The sequence below is a fragment of the Pyrgilauda ruficollis genome, unplaced genomic scaffold (genome assembly GCF_017590135.1).
Source record: "Pyrgilauda ruficollis isolate IOZ18807 unplaced genomic scaffold, ASM1759013v1 scaffold24, whole genome shotgun sequence".
In the NCBI taxonomy this organism is placed as follows: Eukaryota; Metazoa; Chordata; class Aves; order Passeriformes; family Passeridae; genus Pyrgilauda; species Pyrgilauda ruficollis.
Window position 1 is genome coordinate 5,740,892 of NW_024523648.1, and position 20,760 is coordinate 5,761,651.

The 20,760-nt window shown below is 38.6% G+C and overlaps 2 protein-coding genes across 3 annotated transcripts in view; one reads left to right on the forward strand and one right to left on the reverse strand.

The window, feature by feature from the left end:
* Positions 1-20,760, forward strand: part of AKAP7 (A-kinase anchoring protein 7) — an 81,864-nt gene that overhangs the window by 25,307 nt on the left and 35,797 nt on the right. For both annotated transcript variants that reach the window (XM_041469873.1, XM_041469874.1), the window contains exon 7: positions 7,536-7,680. In XM_041469873.1, coding sequence (XP_041325807.1) covers positions 7,536-7,680 — 145 coding nt within the window. The remainder of the gene's footprint in view (positions 1-7,535; positions 7,681-20,760) is intronic.
* Positions 1,785-4,220, reverse strand: MSH5 (mutS homolog 5). Its single transcript, XM_041469872.1, has one exon. The coding sequence runs from the start codon at positions 4,218-4,220 to the stop codon at positions 1,785-1,787; it is 2,436 nt and encodes an 811-aa protein (XP_041325806.1).

Here is a 20,760-nt window from a genome sequence, read left to right on the forward strand (position 1 = left end):
ATTTACGACACTTCTGAGTATTGTTCAAGGCCTGATTCACTGTTGCCATTCACTTCAATGGTATCATCATAATGATACCAGATATTATGCAGCCAGTATTATTATGATTGCACTGGAAATAGCATTAAATGCACAATTCAGTAATTTATTATTGTATTTTTTAATGTAAATTATGTTAAACTTCTGTCACTTTCCAGTTTCCTACAGAAATAGCATAAGGTACTTATTTGGTAATAAAAATAGTTCCCTTTATGATCAAGGAGGAAACTCCACACTGAAACAAACCCAAAGCAGTGTCTCCAATTTCAGACCTTTTTGATGTATGCTGATATTCATCTTTTTGCTATCTTCAATCAGATATACCAGATAACATGTTCAATACTCATAATTATGAAGGGATTTAATTTTTTTTAAACATAAATTTCCTTTCAGTTTATGTGACATTAATATTTTTGGCTTCTTGAAATTACATAGATGAGAGATGTAGTATGTCTTTTCTTTGCCATAATGTAAGTGGCTAGAGCAAGTTTTGGCAGACAATAAGTTATCTAATGTCTCTGTCTTATTTGCATGAGAAATCTCAGGCACTTGCCTGACTGCAAGAAAGGTTATTGCTTTGATGGTGTTTAGATATGGATCTTGCATCATTAATTTGTTAATGAATTTTTCTTGCATATGCATACATAAAATACTGTGTTCAGTAAAGATCCTCTACATTATGAGAGAAGTGAAAGGGAATCCTCCCTTTGTGATATTAATCCTCAAATGTTAATAACTGGAAATAGAATAAAAAATGTGAATTTCTGTCTTAAATGCCTAGATTTGTAATTTTGCCTTTATACCCATGTGTCATAGACACATAGTATGCATGATACAACTGTATCATACAGAACCTTAAAGAAGAGAACAGTTCTCAGTAAAACTAAGATATTTTGCTTGAAATGACAGTTGGGTTTTTAAAATGCTGATTTTAAAAATCCACAGATCTTCTAGAATATCAGCTGTTCAGTGTTCTAACTGGTTAAAACATCTGAGACAATCAGGGTGGGATTTTTGCTGTTCTGTATTTTTTCTAGTTTTTGGCTGGTTGGTTGTTTCATTTACCTTTATCTACCTTCCATGAAATATTAGCCAGGATACATCCTTTCTGTGTTCTGATATTCAGAATCTGACTCTGAATCTGACCACCAGCATTCTTTTTATAACTAACTCCTGGGATCTCTGGCATTTGGACAGAAAACCTGGTATAAGAAAAGCCACAGAGCCATTAAATCCCTCTGCATTGTCACTTACGCCAGCCTCTCTATCAGTGGTTTGTATTGTGACAACTCTTAATTATTGGTACAAGAGTCTGAGCTACATATTTATTTGGAATCTTTTATGCTGATTCTAAAATGGCTGAAACCGTCACTTTGGCACAATATGAAACAATAAACACGTTCCTTTAATAGCCTTCTAAGACCAGTAGAAATGTGTTGTGATTTTTCTGCAGTGTATTTTTTTAATCTGAGGTTCCAGCAACAGGGACAGAAAATGCGTGAACTGAGTGACCCAACAGCTGGAAGAGGTTCTTAAAATTCTTCCTGTTCATACACTCATTGATACACCATATTGCAGGGATATGTAAGTACTTGGTTTAAACAAGAAGAAGGAAGGACATAACTACAGACAGTTTGTTATAAGCTAAATGTCCTGTGAGGTGTCATGGCATAGTGATCATTCTCTAAAATACCAGACTTTCCATGGTAGATATGATGCAGTCTATGTATTTACACATACCCTTGCTACAGGACTGAGGCTGCAGAAGGCAACACCTCTTTAGACATGAACTCTTCCAAGTCCACTTGGGGATCATCAAGGTCTATGCAAAGAAACTTTTCCACAATAGACTTGCATTTTTCCATCCTATCATATTTTGAAGGATGATCAAGACATTTGATAGGTTTTCCATTGCGAATCAGTTCTGATACTTCCACTCCTCTTTCAATAATTTTGGCTGGCATTCCTGCTAATGCAGCAATATTGGCAGCATGACTAATGGTGGATATGCCCTGTTTGATCTGGTAAAAAAATATCAACTCCTCTCCATCCTGATGGGTCTCCATGGTCAGGTATTCCAGAAGAGGTGTGTCAGGCAGGAGTTCTAGCTGCATTAAACTGTGAAAATTAGTGGAGACAAAGACCTGTGGACACTGTGTTCCTTGTCTGATCCAGTACCTCAGGACAGCAGCCAGAAGGGACAGGCCATCCAGTGTGTTGGTGCCTTTACCAAACTCATCAATAAGTACCAGGGACCTCTCTGTGGCATTGTTTACGGCCTTGGCAACCTGGTTAAGATCAATCATGAATGTGGAGAGCCCTACAGAAACTGATTCCCTACTGTGGATTCTTGTGTAAATCCCATCAATTACTCCAATCTCTGCCTCTGCTGCAGGGACATAACTGCCGATTAGAGCCAGGAACACTATAAGACCTACTTGCTTTAAGTAAACACTCTTTCCAGAAGAGTTGGGCCCTGTGATGATCTTTATTCGTCTGGTAGCCTCACCGCTGTCCACAGGATTGGCCACAAAAGTCTTTGCACATAGTTCCATAAGCGGATGCCTTCCGTCCTTGATGTGGAAGCCGTGGCGGTGAGTAAAGCGAGGTCGGCAATAGGCATTCTCCCGGGCCGTCGCTGCCAAGGCTAGCAGCACATCCAGGTGCGCAGCGTACTCAATCACGCTGTTAAGTACTTCAGACTTCTCCAAGATCCTTGTCTGCAGCTGGTGCATGATGAGTGTTTCCTGGTCTCTGATCTCACAGTGCAAGTCACCCAGCAGGCTGTCTAGCTCCTTGGTCCGGGCACTTCTGTAGTGCAGTTTATCGTCTGACAAGAACATGAAGTCCAAGCCTTCAATTTCAAAGTCAGTCTTATCCACCATATTTGGTAGGCGTGGAATGGAGAGAAGGAACCCAATCAAAGGAATGTAGATTACAGCACAGAAGGGAATGTGATTGTCCAAAGTCTCTAGTTCTTTCTCTGCCACTTCTGTAAGGAAGTCTGACAGTCCCATCAGCTTTCGTTTCTTCTCATCAATCGTGGCATCTACATTGGGTCTAACAGTGAAGCGGTTCTCGGAGAGGCTGCCTTCAAAGTCTACCACTTTGCTGATCAGGTTAGCAATGTAGCGCAGATCATCAGTGAAGACACGTGAAATAGTCTGAAAAAGTTCAATAGTGTTGGGCAGAGAACGACACGTGTCTCTAAGGCACACTGCATTGTACGCTGTCTTATACAGTGCGTGCCAGTCACTAACTTTTGTGTTGGAGAGAGTCATTCTCTTTAAAATAAGAGGCACATTTTTAATATTCTTGAGGCAGTTTTGAAGAGTAAGGACTGTTTCATGGTTCTGAGCTAGCAGGAAGAAGTTGATAACATCCAGCCGTTTGTTCAGCTCTGTCAGGTTACGGGTAGGTCGTGTGAGCCACAACCTCAGCAGTTTTTCTCCCCATTTGCATCTGCAACGGTTTAAAATTCCAAATAAGCTAAATCCTTCTTTTACTCCACTGGATAGCTTGTACACAGAAGGATGGATATCACTTTTAAATATCTGCAGGACACAGTAAGTGTCTTGGTCCATATTCACAGTATCTGACAGCACAAATTTTTTAAAGGCCAAAATAGGAACTGCTATACTGCTGTCTTCGAGTTCAACTCCAACCCTTCTTCTGTCTAGAAACTTAAGAAGGCCTCCTAAGGCTCGTATCATGAGTGGACTCTCGAAAGGGATGATTGAGGACAAATAGAGAATTTTCTCTGTGGCAGTCATATGAGATGGGATAAATGGAAATTGCCTAGACAGGATCCTTTGCTTGCTGACTTCTAGACCAAAATCTATGTTGGGAAACAGGACAATTTCTGGTTTTCCTATGTCTTTATCACCAGCAGTAGCTGTTAGGTTGGTCAGGAATTTGGCAATATTCTGGTCCTGTTTTGCACTGGTCACTATGCATTGAGGGTTAAGTTCCCCAATCACTTTTTGCAGTAGCTTGAGGTCTTCGTTGTCAGGTGTGTCAGGCATGAAGTAAACTGAGCAATCTTCTGTATCATAGTAAGTAATTGCCAGCTGCCCTGCATACCACAGAACAGACATATGTGTTTCTGAGCTCTCTTGCTCCTCTTGCTCAGGCCCAGGTGCCGGTGGCAAGGCACAGCTCGTGGCTGATGTGGCACTCATCTGTTCGCAAGAGGTTTTTTTATTCACAACTCATTCAAAATGTCCTGAGAAGTAACTTTAATTGACAATAAGAAGTTAACAGAAAGTCACTCTTCCAACCCTGGAGAATCTAAGATGCTACCAGGAATTAAGTATAAATGTTCAGGTGAAAAGACACAGCCAGTGATTACAGCCACTACTGGCTTCCAAGGAAGGAGTAACAGAGCTACCAGCATTAAAGTTTTTCTTTGTATCCTTTATTTTTTTTTAGTCTATATAGACCCAAGTACCCATAAATGCAGTAACATTCACAGGTATGTATATCCATGCAGAAAATCATCCTCCCTCAGAGGTTCGTGACATGCACCTGCGCTGACCATGGCTTCTCTCACCAGTGCAGCCCCATAACTTGGCCATCATTTCAGGGTCGCAGCCCCATATTTATGCTGCAGCATCACACAGCACCAGTTTCTATAGAAGGTCATAAGGGATCGGGCATACCAATCCCTGTCAGCGCCTCACTTCCAATCCTTCCCTCTTCTTTGCTCGCTACTCACCCCTCACCACAGACGGGCAGCTCGTCTCAGCTGCCGCGCCTCCCTGCAGCCCAAAGTATTTGTGCTGTTCCCTTTCCCTTGCTCTCCGGGCGGGAGCTCGGCGCTCGGTCGGGCGGGCCCGTCAGGGGCCCCGGGCCCGCCTCTGCGCCGGGCCGCGCCCACAGCGGCCCTGTGCCGGCCGGCGGGAGCGGCCCCCGGGCCTGCGGGCCCCGCGTGGGCAGCACCCCGCTGGTGTGCTTGGTTGCGGGGTCTGGCACATGGAGCCCGGAGTGCTTGCGTCTCTGCTACCTGCGCTGTCCCCACTGGAGCCTTCCTGCCCCTGGTCCCAAGGCTGACTGTGGCAGTAGCCGCGGAGACTGCATGGGGTTCAGCTGCTGGGATCGCTGGCTGCACCTTCCCAGAGACACGGGCAGGAAAACCAGACGTTGCAGGGATGCCAAAGGCATTCTCCTGGTGCTCTGGCAGTCCTGCAAGTGCCGTGCCTCTCCAGGCGCATATTACTCAGCCGTGTCCTTTACAGGCATCATCCATTACAGTGCTTCCTCGAGAGGCAGAGTCGTCCTCCTCCTCTTGCAGCACCAAACGCTTCAAAGAGTCCTCTCGAGTACTCTTGTTTCTCAGCCTCCCCCATTATAGCTTATCTTATTGTCAGCATCTGTACTATGCCCATGTGGTAACAACTTTCCTCTTGCATCTCTACTGTTCCAGACCCTTTCAGTTAAGAAATGAGCCACGACCTTCCCATGTGCCTGCATTGCTTCATCCTTTCACATCTCATTGCAAGCAGCACTCCAGAAATTGTTCCAGTTACTAAAAATATCATCATTTTCCCATGGCTGCTTTTCCAAATACCTTTCAGTAGTGCATCACAAGCACGACTCAATTCCTTAGCATTCCACATTTGATTCATACCTTAGCAACCTGTCTTTGACAAACAACATCCCAATCTCTTGTAAATGTTATCTTTTTATTGGAGCATGAAGTTGTGATTTTTATCTTTTCTTCATTTCATTCCAGAGGAACTCAAGACTTCACTTTTGGCAAATATTCTCCTGGCTGAAAAGAGCTTTTTTTATTACTAATTGATGTCTAACTGTATTTCCTAGAACTGTCAGCCAAAAAGCAAGGAATGATGATTTAATGTCAGAATAACCTTAGTACATAAGGACTAGTCTAGCCATAGAACATAAAATGTTAAGTAATTACTGTGAGGGTGGAATAAATATAGACTTCCACAGAGATTTAGACTCCCAAATTTCCATTTCTTGAAATCAAAAGCATACACCACTAGATGTCATCATTTCAGAGACTAAGGAAATGAGAAGACATTTGATCTTCTCTAATGTAGCCTTTACTTTTCACACTGATGAGTTTCCGAGAAACCACAGGCAAACCGGGACTTTGCAGCCATTGGGGATGTAAAGCTGAGGGTCCAGGATGTTGGCAGGTTGATTGTGCAAATGCGTGCGGCGTGTGCAGGGGGAGAGGCTGGGAAGAACAAAAAAGAGGAGTGGACGGTGCAGGCTGCAAAAGGCCAGTCCTGTTTAAAATGAGGCTCGTGGGCGCTCCTGTCCAGCTGGGTACCGGGGGCAAATGTCTGTATGCTTCCCAAACTGTGTCTGTGAGAGTGCAGGTGTTCACTGCCAAACCTTGAGCTGGGCCAGCCAGCAAGTGGGAGACCAGTGGGCTCAGTGAGAGGCCGGCAATCTGGGCAGGGGTCCTGGGGGAACAGAGGGGCCATGACGGTGCTTCAGGAATGCACAAACGTGAACACAGACAGAAAGTCATGTATATCCTATGCGGCTGACCTTCTGTCCCTGCCAGGAGCGACCTGCACTTGTGTCTCCTGTGAGCCCCATGTGAAGGTGCTGGTGAAGGCAGTGGCATCCGTGTAGCCAGTCATGTCCATGTCCTTTGAGCATATGTCTCTGGGAAGTAAAAGCAGCAGGTACATCCATCAAAGACTGAGGGTCCCGTACGCTGGACTGGACTCCAGCAGCCAGGCAGTAGGGAACACACCAGTAGGGGCTGGAGCTGCTAGAGGCTCCTAATTTTCCTTAGCATAGAATGATGACATTTAATTAGCAAACAGCATTATTGGGAGGTAGGCTGAAAGAGAAAAGACTGAATTTCTACAGAGATCATATATTTTTATTGACAATGAAATGGAATGAGGACTCCAAAACTCTTGAAATAACTACTTAAATGTTTCTGAAAATAGCCTAATAGAGTATTTATTATGTTTCTGTTCATATATGCAAAACTGCACAGTAATTCCAATATTATAAATCCCGGTAAGTTTTTCAATTTACTAAGATAAAAGAAGTCTTGTGCTGGTAAAATACAACCATTTCTTCCTGTGGGCTGATTTTAATGACTCAGAAAACTGACCTCGATGACCATTTGAGATTGTTCTTTGTAGCAGCATGCCCAGTGATGACAGCAAGAATAATTTCCAGTTACATGTTCCATGAACACTGTTGCAAACCACTGGAAGTTAAAGCAGCTGTAGCATTGTGTATGTCTGTTTGTTTCCTACAGGACTGAAAATGAAGTGATAGAAAGGAGGACTAATGATACTTCTGTTTCATTGTTAACTTCTGCAGTATACAGTGCTTCTCTAAAATGGAAGATTTGCCATATGATTATTTCTGTAGTCTTTCTGCATCTTGAAGTACGTTTCCATACTAAATGTACTTATGGTTAAAATGAAAACTATAGGAATTAAATATGAAAATTCAGTCTCCAAGTAGAATGAATTTTATGTTGCTTTTTAAAGGTGAAAAAAATTGACTCTAGTCTGTATGAAGATTTCAAAAACCATTATTTTGGAGATGAGATCTTGCACCGCTTTGATCTTTGCTCCATGTTGAAAAAAAAGCAGCCAAATGGTTACTACTACTGTGAGTCCTCCATTGTTTTTGGTAAGTACATAATAATTTTCTTCTGGTCAGTTGTGTCTCTGAGTTACATGTGCAAAAAGCCATTTTTTCTGGAGTGTGTGTTAGGCAATTCTTACAAGATCCGTGGAGTCTGACAGAAGTCTCTCCCTCAGCCTTGGCTCTGCAGGAACTCTGTGCAGTGGTTCTCACTGATAGCTAAAGTTTATGTTCAATTATCCATCTCCAGAATCCTGTTCCATTTCTCATCCTAAATGAGTGTTTAAGATAAGTGAGATATATCTCTCCCCAGAGCTGCTCATCTCTCTGTTGACTTTAAAGACAGGCTGTGTGACTAAGGCAGATTAGACACAGTACTTACAGATGATTAAAGCTAAGTGAAATGTCTCTGGTATGGCAGAGATGTGACCTTACTTGGACTACATTCATGTACAGAGAGAATTCCAAGTGGTACCACAGATTTGATAATAAGTCTTCAGAATACCATTAGACCTTAAATATTGTACTGACACCTTGCTAGATTATTACAGTGCTAGAAATCAGAGTTGTGTCTTCCTGCTTTGTCTGAACAGAAATACCACTGTTAGAAGTTAGTGCTGATTTCAGGACTACATGTAGGTGACGACTTGGTTTCTCCCTTGTGGTGACTCCTTTGTGCTGCAGCATTGCTGCTGGAAGTGCTTACTGGTCTTGAGAATTGTTCTGAGGACTTTTAATTAAATACTTAAATATGCCAGGCACCTCACAAATTTTAGTTGCTGTTAATGTTTTGTTTGTGCTTAGGGTCACCTTTATTTAGATTAGCTGAATTGTTACCAAAAAAATTGAAAGCGGTACAGAGGAAAAAAGTATAGCATGTGGCAAAACTATTGCAAAATCCAGATCAGTCAAAATCAAAATTAGATACATTTATGCATATTTATTTATCTATATATCTGTCTTATAATATTTATTACCTTGTGTAATGTATGTCTCATAGTTATGTTTATCTATGTGCATATAACTATATATATAATGTCTTCTGTACGTGTGTGTGCATTTAAATATTATTTATATGCATCCAAATGACTGAGAAAGAGAAATTACAGGATCATTTAACATGGTATAAAATTCTTGATTTGGGTGAAACTGAGGCTCTGCTATTTACAAATATTCTTCAGACTATTCTGGAATATGATTAAGGAATTTGGTATATAACTCATTACAAAAAAAGAATCTGCTTAGTAGTATATTTGGTATATATGTCTTTCCCAAACATTTATTTAAATCTGTCTTCTTGAACTTGTGTTGTTACTGACATCTCAGATTGCTAAAATGAGACAGTCTTTCAGCAGCGTTTTGAATGTGGGTCCCATTAAATGGTTTACAACAGCAGTCAATCAACCAGTATTCAAAGCAAGACTCAGATGCTTATTTGGCTTTAAGTCAATTCCAGTATGACCATGCATAAAGAATTTATGTGTCATTTTCACAGTCCAAACAGAACTCTGCTTTGAATTATCTTTACATGAGCACTACATCTGACTTTCTCTAGCAATAAAAAGAATGGATGTTCTTCACTGATACTAGATTAAGAAAAGGCACTATTATTATCCTCATTTTTTTCAGTTCTATATGGATTAAGATGCATCTTGGTGAAATATGTGCATTTAATTTCTTGCTTTTGTACATATTAATATATATTTATTTAAAACCAATAAGTGAAGGAAAACACTGTATCGGAATGGAGTTTAAATGACTTTGATTTCAGAGAAGAAATTGTATTTTAATGAATTTTGAAAAATTCCTTTTGTGATTTGAATAGGGTTTTAGTAATTATAGGTAGCTAAGACATTAAAATAAGGGATTTAATGTAGTTCTATTGATACATCAAAAATAGTGAAGTTTGAAAACTACTTAATACAGATGAAACACTGTATCTAGGTCTAGTTCTTCTTACATGAACATGTACTCAAGCACTTATCTTTTCCTTGAAGTACACAGAAATTACAGAAACAGAATTTACTTGTTACCCAGAGTTTGGTCAGTGTTGAGTGTTTTGCATTTAATAAGATGAAAAGACCTGAAAGGGGACCAGAATTAACATCAGAAGTCCATTGACAACGGAGACTTGCTTACTACCACGTCCTGGCAGCCAGGAGTGCCAAGCCTGTCCTGGGGGGCATGAGGCACAGCATTGCAGCCTGGCAAGGGAGGAGATTGTCCTGCTCTGCTCTGCACTGGGGCAGCCTCACCTCGAGTGCTGGGGGCAGTTTTGGGTGCCACAATGTAAAAAAAGACATTAAAATATTAGAGCGTGTCCAAAGGAGGGCAACAAAGATGGTGAAGGGCCTTGAGAGGCAGCCATGTGAGGAGCAGCTGAGGTCACTTTGTCTATTCAGCCTGGAGAAGAGGAGACTGAGAGGAGACCGCACTGCAGTTACAACTTCCTTGTGAGGGGAAGTAGAGGGGCAGGTACTGATCTCTCCTCTGTGGTGACCAGGGACAGGACTCGAGGAAACGGCATAAAGCTGAGGTGAGGGAGGTTTAGGTTGGATACCAGGAAAAGGTTCTTCACCCAGAGGATGATTGGGCACTGGACCAGGCTCCCAAGAGAAGTGGTCACAGCCTGACAGAGTTCAAGAAGCATTTGGACAATGCTGTCAGGCACATGTCATGCGCTGTTCCATGCAAGGCCAGGAGTTGGACTTGTTGATCCTGATGGGTCCCTTCCAGCTCAGCATATTCTATGATTCTATGGCTAATAAGTGTCACAACACATATCAGCTGCACATTTATTTAAAAGTGTGTTTAAAAATAGGGGAACCAAAAGAGATTGATATGAATAAAAGGCAGAAGTACAATAGTTGCTGAACTGCGTCAGTATACACTGCGGGTAATCAAGCTTGGACAGGGCGTTACAGAGCAACATCCACTAACTTTAGCAGAGCCTGCATCTGCACCAGAAGCTTTCTCTATTTGTGGGCCAGCCCCACAGGGTATGTGTTCAGGAGTTAAAAATTGGTGTGATAGTGAAGGTAATATTGAAGCTTCATCTTCAAAGTAGAGTTCAGTTTGCTGTTTAAAGCAAACAAAACAGCAAGGGAGCAGTGTCCTTCTTTGGATTACCCACCTCATGGCAGCTGTTGTATGCCACCTCAAATCCCAAAGAACATGAGTGAATGCTGGAATGAGTTGAGCTTTTCAATATATATTCCTTGACCTGAATGATTGGCCAGTTTTTGATATTGTGGTAAAGATGTTCAGTAGATCATCTGACTTGTCAGGAAGAGCATTATGTAAATCTTATGTCAAATATACCTTTAGCATTAAGTATCTCACTTAAATATTTTCAGGATCCATTAATGAAGATTTTGTAGACTTGTTTCAAAGAAAATTGGTTTGTAGTATTATAATGTAAAATGAGATTATGCATATTAAAGAAAGTATCACATGCCAACCTGTTTTCTGTGATGTTTCTTCTGAGTGGCTTGTAAGAAGTTTATACATTGGTATAAACTCTTACAAGTTTATACCAATGTATAAACCAAGAGATACCCGTGGTATCTCTGATGTAGAGGAACTTCAAGAAGTCTGTTGCTGGGTGGAAACCACCCAGCAGGTTTCTGCACAGCCAAAATTCATATTGCTGGAATGTGGACCAACCTGGAGGTTAAAGTACTCTTACAGTCCCCCTTAATCCTTGCAATCTAGCAGTAGCAATATGGAAAACAAAATATCAGACTACAAACATATGGTTTATCTGCATAAAAGCATAATCATATGTTAAAAGGTAATGCTTCTTTCTGCTCAAGTAATACCTCAAAGAGATGCCTTTTTAAGCAACAGAACGCTAGTGGATCAATTTGCTTTTCAGTGGATCTGTGTACAACTTTGGTGTCCAGTCTGACCTTGTCACCAAGGTCATTCTGAGTCTGTCTGAGATGGTTCACCTGCAGAAATTCGCTCTCCTGATCCTAAATGGAGTGTCTAAGGCGGGATCTAAAAAGCGTCTATGATAACCAAGCTGTGAGTGTAAGATACACTGCTTGAGCAGTTATTAATATTTGTTCATTAGCTTCCTTGCTAATTCCATATGTGTGTATATTAAAAGATACAAGTTTTCAACTAAATAGCAAAAAGTTGTGTTATATTTGCAATCTTTAAGTTTCTGAGGGAGATGAATAACAATGTGCACAGAACATGTTACCAAAAACAGTAATTCTGCCAATTGCTGGTGTTAGGCTATTTAAATAATTTAGGTAACATTTTTGTTGCTTTAATAAACCTGATTAGGCTTTCCTGGTGCAGTTTATGCTTCCACATTACATTGTACAATGCTAGCCAGGCAGCTGTTCAACACCCATGTCTCAAACAAAGATTAAGATACTTCTGATAATAAGTTTCATATGAGCCCTCCAGACTGAAAACAAGTTTGTCAGCATAGGTTTGGGAATACCCACAGGGAAGAAAGAATTACAGAAGAAAGAACAGAAGAAAGACTCATCTGTACCTGAAACAGAAAATAAATATGATTGTGTCACTCTGAACTCTGAATAATACTGAGGAGAAACAGAAGACTGAAAATAAAGGATTTGGAAACCAATTGATAGTTGGGTAGATTGTCAACATCCCTCAGTCTGCTCTTGATAAAAATGCACTTAGAGTGTCAAGCAAAAAATACAGTAGCATTTCTCCTTCATCATCAAGGATGCAGACATTTCAAACACAGTATACAATATGAAGTTTTGGCAGTTTGTCTGAAAGCTTTTTATAGCGCCACTATCTTAAGTGAAAGAAAGATTTCCATTTGTCTCCCGTAGATGCTCTCCTGCTTCTCTGTTTACTGGTGGTTTGACCTCAGTGTCGTTAATTTTATTTGTATGGCAAATGAGCATTTTCTCACTTTGGGAACAGCAGTGGTAAGCAGGTAAATGCTGCTTTAATTGTCCAGATTCTACATCCAGCAAGATTACACATATTATGTGTTGGTTTCTTTTCACCTTCCTTCTTAATTGCATGACAGTGAATCCCTTTTTGAAAAATAACGATACATTTTGAGTTGTACCTGTTATTAGTCCCTCTTTCCTCTTTGTAATTTCAAAGTACCCTTAGGCTTGTTTCTTTCACTCCTTAATTTCCTTTTCTTGATAGTCTATTTGTAGCCTAGCTTCTACTTTCTCCACCCTATGAGATTTTGAGTAACTGTTTTTGAGATTCTTACGTATCTGTGGCACTTCTACCAAATTTTAATTAATAATATGGTAGTCATAGTGCTTCTGGATAAAAATGTCTTGGGTGGTTTCCCAGGGGCTGTTTCTTAACGTTAGGAATTAGTAATTAAATCACTGTATGTGTTGAGTTTACCCAGAACTGCTGCAGTCTTCTGCATGCAGTGTGCTGAATAAGTGTTTGCCTAAATAAAAAGCAACAGGTATTACATGCTAGTCAGTAAAGTCTTTCCCTGAAGCACTGTTTCTCAGCTGAGTCATATGGTAGAATATTGACTTATAAAAATGGTTCTTTTAAACATGGAAGAGAAAAAATTCACATATTGGTTACTAAGAAGAAGCCAGGTTCTTTATGGACACTAACTACAAAGTAGTGATCCCGGGGTTTCTTACACACATCAAATATTTTTTTGATTTTGTAATGACAACAGAGTGGTATCCTATTGATTCCTTTTCAGTACTTCTGCATTAGAACTTGATGGATAGGCTCTAGCAATGTTTCTCATCTTGTATTGCTACACTGGGCAGTTGCTTCTGTAATTGGTAATTTTGATCATTAGTATCACATTTTTCATAATGAGATAGCATCTTCATATTAGTTTTGTAATACCAGTTATGACCTAGAAGCTGTATGGATACTTACTCTGTCTGGATAAGGAGAAGAAGCTAATTAAGAGGGAGGTAACTGATATGGTTTGAAAATTGAAGTTTTCATTTCAGAATAATATTTAATTGTCTTGAGGCAAATTCTAATATTTGAGCTTTAATGTTGGCAAATGTATGGCAAACTCTTCATGAGACAGTGACCGGGAGCTTCAAAGACAGGAACATGATGTTTAGAATTCAGTCATTCATCTCCTTCCTGAAAAAAAGCAAAAAACCTTCTTATCACTTTCTGTGATAATGAGATTTATTTTTTGTATTTGATTATGAGATTTACTTTATTGTACGGAATCATTTTTGCTACACTCTTTTTAAAATATCTTAATGCAATTCTGTTCAAAAGATTATTTTCCTTTGTTTTTCAACAAAAGAGTATTTGAAGTAGTGGTGTGGTTTTATGCCAGAGCTGTTATCAGTAGTTGAAAACAAGTCAAAATAAGTTTTTCCAAAATGGTTTTCAAAAAGATGTGCAAACAATGGGATAAAACTGATGAAGTAAGTCTAACAGGAGAGCACAAAGTCTTACTTGACGTCAGTGAGATTGTGATTCATAGCTGAAAATTTAGTTGAGTATATGAAGAAGGCAGAATTGATTTTTCACAACAGAACATAGTGTGCTATAAAAAAAATAATTTAATAACATCCAGCAGGTTTTTAGGGTCTTAAGTATTTATGTTTAAAGATATTTTCCTCAGCAGACTTTGGTGTTCAAGCAACTAATTTATTTCTAAATTTAATATATTAAAAATACATTGAAAATGCATAAAGCATTGATTTCAATATCACTTAATTGCAAAGAAGTAAACAGACCACTTAGGTGGTGCGGAGTAAACTAAACATGTAATATTCTTTATTGAATGGATGAGTAAATATATAAAATTCTTTCATTGAATGGATCAGTAGAAGATAATTAATTTATATTCTTAACATTTTGCTAGCTAGAAAGGTGCTTTTGTTGATACGTATTGCTTGTATAGTGTTGACGTCAAATAAAAGGTGTGTTTGATTTACCATAATCAAATTACACTGTTTCTGCAGTCTCTGAGCAGTCTTTTTCAGTAGTTTGAAGGACCTGAAATGAAAGGACAACCAGTTTTCCACTGTTCAAATGTCACCATGTTTCAGTTGTTTCTGGTTAGTGCAGAACTCTTACCCAGTTTGCAGCATGGTTCTACAGTCTGTAGGCTTCCTACCAGATCCTTATGAGGTATTCTTAAATAAGATATGGTTGCAGATCAGTAGAGGTCTGTATCTCAGGGATCATGACACATGCTGACATAAAAATGCAGGTGTTGGGGAAACGGGCTTGTTTTGAGTAATACCACAACTTGCATTTCTCTTTCATGACAGTACTCAGCAACTTATAGAAACAGGTATTTCTAGGATAGAAAAAATAGTTTTCTTATTCTGACTGTGCATAAAATATTTTTGAGGCCCCTCGTATTTATAAAAGTAGGTTCTTTTTAGTGAAAATGATTTTAAGATAAAATGTGACAGATTTTAACGATGCATTGTTAATGTGGCTTGTAGTGTCATTTTTTTGTTTCCAGCAAAGCCACAATGTGCTGTTTCTGATGGAAGCAGTAGAATGTAAGAGAAAGATTATATCAACCACAAGCTAAAACATGACATCATTATTTTAACAGTAGCCTGCCAAGTTACTTGGTTTTAATCTGTCCTTAAACACAACAGAAAGTGTTGTCACAGTACCTGCTGAATACATAGTGTGTGATATTCTGTTTTTTCAATGAAGATAAGATATTTAAGATCTGTATTAATATTTGATGACAGCTAAGAGACCTGAACCTCCTCTCTGTTTATAGGACAGTTAGGCAGATATGTTGGGTACAAAAGGTTGAAGATGTCACTCAAGCAGTAAAGACCTTTCTAGGAGGGTACAACATGCAATTCACAAACTTTTTGCTCTATTACATATGTGAAGAGTTTTCATTTCTTAGTGAACTATATCTGAGTCTGTGTGTGAACTGTTTTCTGTCAGCCATCCAGCCAGGGACAGTCCAGCATTGTATGTAATGCCCCTGCCCCACATGTACCAGAGGATGTGGGGTTTTTCCACTGCCTTTCATGCTAGTGGCAATTCCTTACCTGTTCCATTGCAGGACTGAATGTGCTAACCACCCATGGCACAAGCTATGTGGTATTGCTCCAGTGTTTGGTGTACCTTGCTCTCTTGTGCTGTGGAAGTGACAGGGAGAACTTGGGATGACATGGAGATGACAATGCTAAATGCAGCTGTTCTTCCTGCTTCTCAAATGTGTGCGCACCTCTAGGTTGATGCTATTATCTTTCTAATTTCTGTACCAGCATCAGCAGCTCAGGAGGTTTACATGGCCAAAGCTGTGGTACCCAGGTGTAGACTGAACATGCAAACATACTCATACTTACCAGACATACTTACAGACATCTGAAGGTAGGCTTCCAATATTTTAACTTTCTAAACATGCGTACTGTTTATTTTCTGAGACAGTACGTGGGTTCACACTGCTTGCATTCTGGGCAAATATCCTGGCATCTGTGGTTGCCAGAGTGCTGAGCTTGACAGTTTCAGTTGGCAGGACAGATTTCTATTCACCTGGAATTGGATCTGCTATTGGTACAGCAAGAGTGTCCTCTCTAGACTGCATTGTTTTACTTTAGGTAAATAGTTTAATTTCTGAAGTCCCAAGACATTACAGTTGATCCATACTTTTAAAAACCTCTGCTGTTATTTCATGTTTTGCAAAGAGCAGGTTTGACTTACAGAATTCTGAGTAGCCATCCATAGCCTAGGGATTACACCAGAAAGTAATTGCTGACTGAAGACTGTTTGAAAAACCTTTTGCCTTTTAAATCATTTATTTAGAGAAGCAGTGAAAATGCCACAAATGAATTTTAATACCTAGGCTGCCATAGCTTTTCTTTTTTTTTTTTTTTTTAATATTTGAGATGTTTTGAGTCAGAAACCTTAGATACTGAACTTTATTGTTTTAATCAAGAAAACAAACAAAAGCGTTTTTTACACATATAAATGCTCCTAATTAAATGCTTTTGGAAAGTGGGTCAAGCTGAACAGGAACAAAGCACTCTCTTATTCCAAAATAAGAGTGTTCACATATGGAATTATTCAGAAACAGCTCTTAGTACTTTACAATTCCCAGGCAATGCTAATCTGTCTTATCTTTCAAATGCAGGCAAGCTCTATAGTTTTCCTTCCCCATTCCCATCATATTGGACTCAAAACATATTGGATGTTAAAATTTTTAATCACTTGACTAGGTTGTTACATCGCATCTGGAAGAAGGGAAGATTTGTTAGTGTGTCTTTAATATTGGAAATGTTATTTTTATTTTTATGAAAGCAAGTAAAAGCAATCATTATTTTGCGTGGGGTGTATTCTTTCAGATAATGATGTTGAATTCTTTATGATCTTTGTTATTGGTAAATTGAGCTTTCTATACATTGTAGTTTCCTTTCCTGATGTATACAATATCTCAAATAACATATCATCCACAATCCAGATTATGGTTACACTATTTCCTTTTTCCAGTTGTCTTGCAGTTAACTTGTCAGAGCTTCTCTTTTAAATTTTTTTATTCCCAGAAATATGCAGAATATCTGGATTAACTTTATTCATAGTTCATTACTTGGGACTGGTTTGAATGTACCTAGTGGTTATCTTTAGTCTTGGGATAGCTTTTCTAATTTCTGAGAACACAAAACACATGAAGGTATGCTGTGTCTCCAAATGGAGTTTGAAATATTATAGTACAACTCTTTCCATCTAGGCATAAAACCCTATGCATTTCAGAGCAAACCAAAATCTATAATTTGAAATACAAATGTGTAAATCCTAATACCCTAGTTATTTGAGAACTATTGCAAATATTTCCCAGATAAAGAATCATCTGTATTTTTACTTCTTCTCTGTGTTATGGTGCCTTTTATTGGCTTATATGACCAGCTTGAACAATGTTGTGTTAATTCAGGTGCTTATGAGAAGCAAGGACTAAGGTTTTAAAGATTTAGTTATTTCTTGCTGTTCTTTCTGTATGTTCAGTTTAAAACTCTCCACTTACTTTCAGTCCTTCTCTTCACTTATTTATCTGTTTGGAACTTAAGTAGTACAGGGCCATTGGTGGTGAAGCTAACCTAATGAGTGAGATTCTAAGGAAAAGAAAATTATCTTGGGAGAATATTGGTTTGTGCTAGTAGATTTTGAAGGTGAGAATTATAAAGTAGAATGCAATAGCTGAGTACGAATTTCTTTTGATTGTTTGGATATATTTAAGCTATTTATCATCCCTTTGTTTAGAGGAGGGATTTTGTCTAAATGAGTTATGCTGCACAAATATATGGAATTAGTCAGCTGCATATACCTGATAAGTTTCTCTTCTGTAGTAGTAATTATTCTGACTGTTGAATTTTTATTTGAATATTTTTGTCTTGATGGTTTATTTAATGTAGTGGAAGGGTTTGTGTTTTGTCACATATATACATTTTTTCAATGTAAATTTACATTTGTGCAAATTCAAGTGTAATTGTCTGTCAGTGCAGTTATATTAATAACTTTGTACTAGTAGGGCAAATACAATAAGAAATCTATAGATCTTCAGACTCTCTTTTAAGGGCTCTTTTCCCAAACAAATTTTAGTCCACAGTGCTGGCCCATAGTCTCTTGCACTGTAAAATACAACACGTACTGAGTGTATGTTATCTACTGGCTAAAAAGTGCATTTCATAGGTGTATTATGTTGAAAAGTCCTTCTGTTCCATATTAGTGGAGGGGTTTGTTACATATCCTTGTGTATAAATAAAACTTAGAAGTCAAAAAAAGGTTTTCGATTAATATCTTTTGTAGGAATTTGGCCCCAGAATGAGATGCCTCCATTTCCAGTTGTGTAGAGTCCAGTATCTCAGAGTAGAGTCAAGAAAGGCTGAACTGAATGCTGCATTGAACAAGCCAGGCATCAACACCTCTTTGTTTTACTTTGATTTTTAAGTTAGGCATCTCACTCGACTGGGATCCAAAACCTCTGGTTATCATACATTGGTACTTAAATCAGGTTTCACATTTTGTTTTAAAGAGGAAATATTTTTTACATACATAGTTTGCTTGCAAATGTAACTGGACATTGGGACTTTCTCTTATCTTGGAGAAATTCAAGCCCGCAAAGACTAGCAAAGCCACAAAAGGCAGCTTGGCATGGAAGCTTAATGATGCACCAGTGATCTTCAAGGAGCTTCACCAGAGCAGCAGAGAATTCAGACATCACCGAGTCAAAGAATGAGCCCCACCACTGCCCCAAATCAGACTCTGTAATCCTGTGGTTGTTTCTTGGAGTGCCTAGTCTAACAGAGGTCACAAGCACAATGCTAAAATGCTGACTGAACTCTTAATCTTGTGACTCATTTAGGAAAGGGAGTGTCCACTTTCTGGACCCTAAGCCCAGGCTGTTCAAACTGAGCCAGTTCTGAACATGACTATTTCTGCTACTGGACAACAGGGGAATATGTGGGGTTTATTCAGTTTCTGGATGCAGATGCATCACTGCTGACTAAATGCTCAGTTTGGTGCTTTTTGTTTTTTGGTTTTCATTAGAAACAAATTATCAATATATAGGATTCATACGTACATAGATACATATTAGTGTCCCTGTGTATGTGTTTGCATGTTTGCATATAGTGCACATGCATGCATGTTTACAGTAAGGTGATGCAAAGCACTGCTTTTAAGCAGCTCTTTTCTTGCTGCAATCCCTGTAATCAATTCAGCCACAGCAGTGGGTGATGTTCGTTCGCATGGAGGAGGTTGAAAAAAAGCACAGCAGAAAAGCATTGAATACATGTGGGTTTGGACAGCCTTTGTCTATGGGACTTGTATGGTACCTTGACATATATCCAAGCTGCTTGCTTCCAGTTGCACAGTAGATGAAACATGTACTGTTGTTAGTACATGTTTCGTTGAAATGTTCCTTTTCTTTGGAGACAGTTCAGAGAATCTCATATGTGAATGTCCATTTAAAGGAGCATCTTTTTTGACTGTTGCATGTTGTTATCTTTTGTATGTGAGCTTATTTTTCAAGCTGTGCTAGCTTTTGAATTCTCATGTAAAAGGTTCCTTAGCACTTAAAAAATTAATGTTAATATCATAATCAAAATATGTAGAAAAAATCCTATTTTATCAGTTAGTATAAAATAGCAGTTTTAAAATTGGAACAGATACTGGCAGTATTACCAGTGATTTCTCCTCTCTACAAAAATATTTATCATTGCTAAGGATGAAAACAATGTCTCTTTCCCTTCTCAAGGAGTTGTATGGTACAGAGAAATTTTACGGAAATAAATGGAATGAAAACAAACAAAAGAAACTGGTTTACTTCATCTAATGTCTGCTTACATGAGTAAATTTTTGTAAAGAAATACTTTTCAATACAATGAGGTAAAGAGAAAGAATTTGTTATTTCGCTTATTTGATATTGTATCCTCTTGTTCACAGAGCAAACGCAGAATCACATTCCCTTTTTTATGACCTTTATAAATACCGCTGTGTCCTTGGAGTATAGAAATATGCAGGAATGCCCACTCAGTTAATTACATTTTACTCTGTTAATACAAGTATCTGTCTCCCAATTCTTCAATTCCTTTTTAAGAATGAAAATATTTTTCTCAAAATGGCACAGTTTTTGTACAAATAGGTAATAGGTTTCATAAATGAAACTAAAATTCCAGAACACACTTCCTTCATATTTATAAATTTGAAATACTGAGACTGGAAGGCAATAAACATATTTCTAGGTGAAGATACAAGAAGGTCTTTAAGCTGTAGTCCTAACTGGCTTATTTTTAAGACCCTTCCAGTAAATCGCTTCTGGCTGTTAGATCACTTTGGACTCCATAGTTTTCTAGGACTTTGAGATTATGCACTTTCAGTGTTCCAAATTTTATATTACGTAGATATCACTTTTATATCTTTTTATAGAGATGTGATAGAAAATCACAATGCATAATCTTTGCTTCACTTGTTCTTACTTTACGTTTTACTTCTTCCAAGTATGCATAACATTCAGATTAATTGATGTCAGTCATCTTATGTGACCTACAAAGAAATGTATCAATTTATTTTAAAATGCATATACTTTAATTTTAAATCTGTAAGCATATTCTGTTAATGTCTGAGTCTCTTGGGTAAGTCCTATAATTACATCTACATTATTTTAGTGAACTCCAATAT

Bases quoted from the DNA above. Each gene is read 5' to 3' on its own strand.
- MSH5 (XM_041469872.1), bottom strand. From the start codon at position 4,220: ATGAGTGCCACATCAGCCACGAGCTGTGCCTTGCCACCGGCACCTGGG.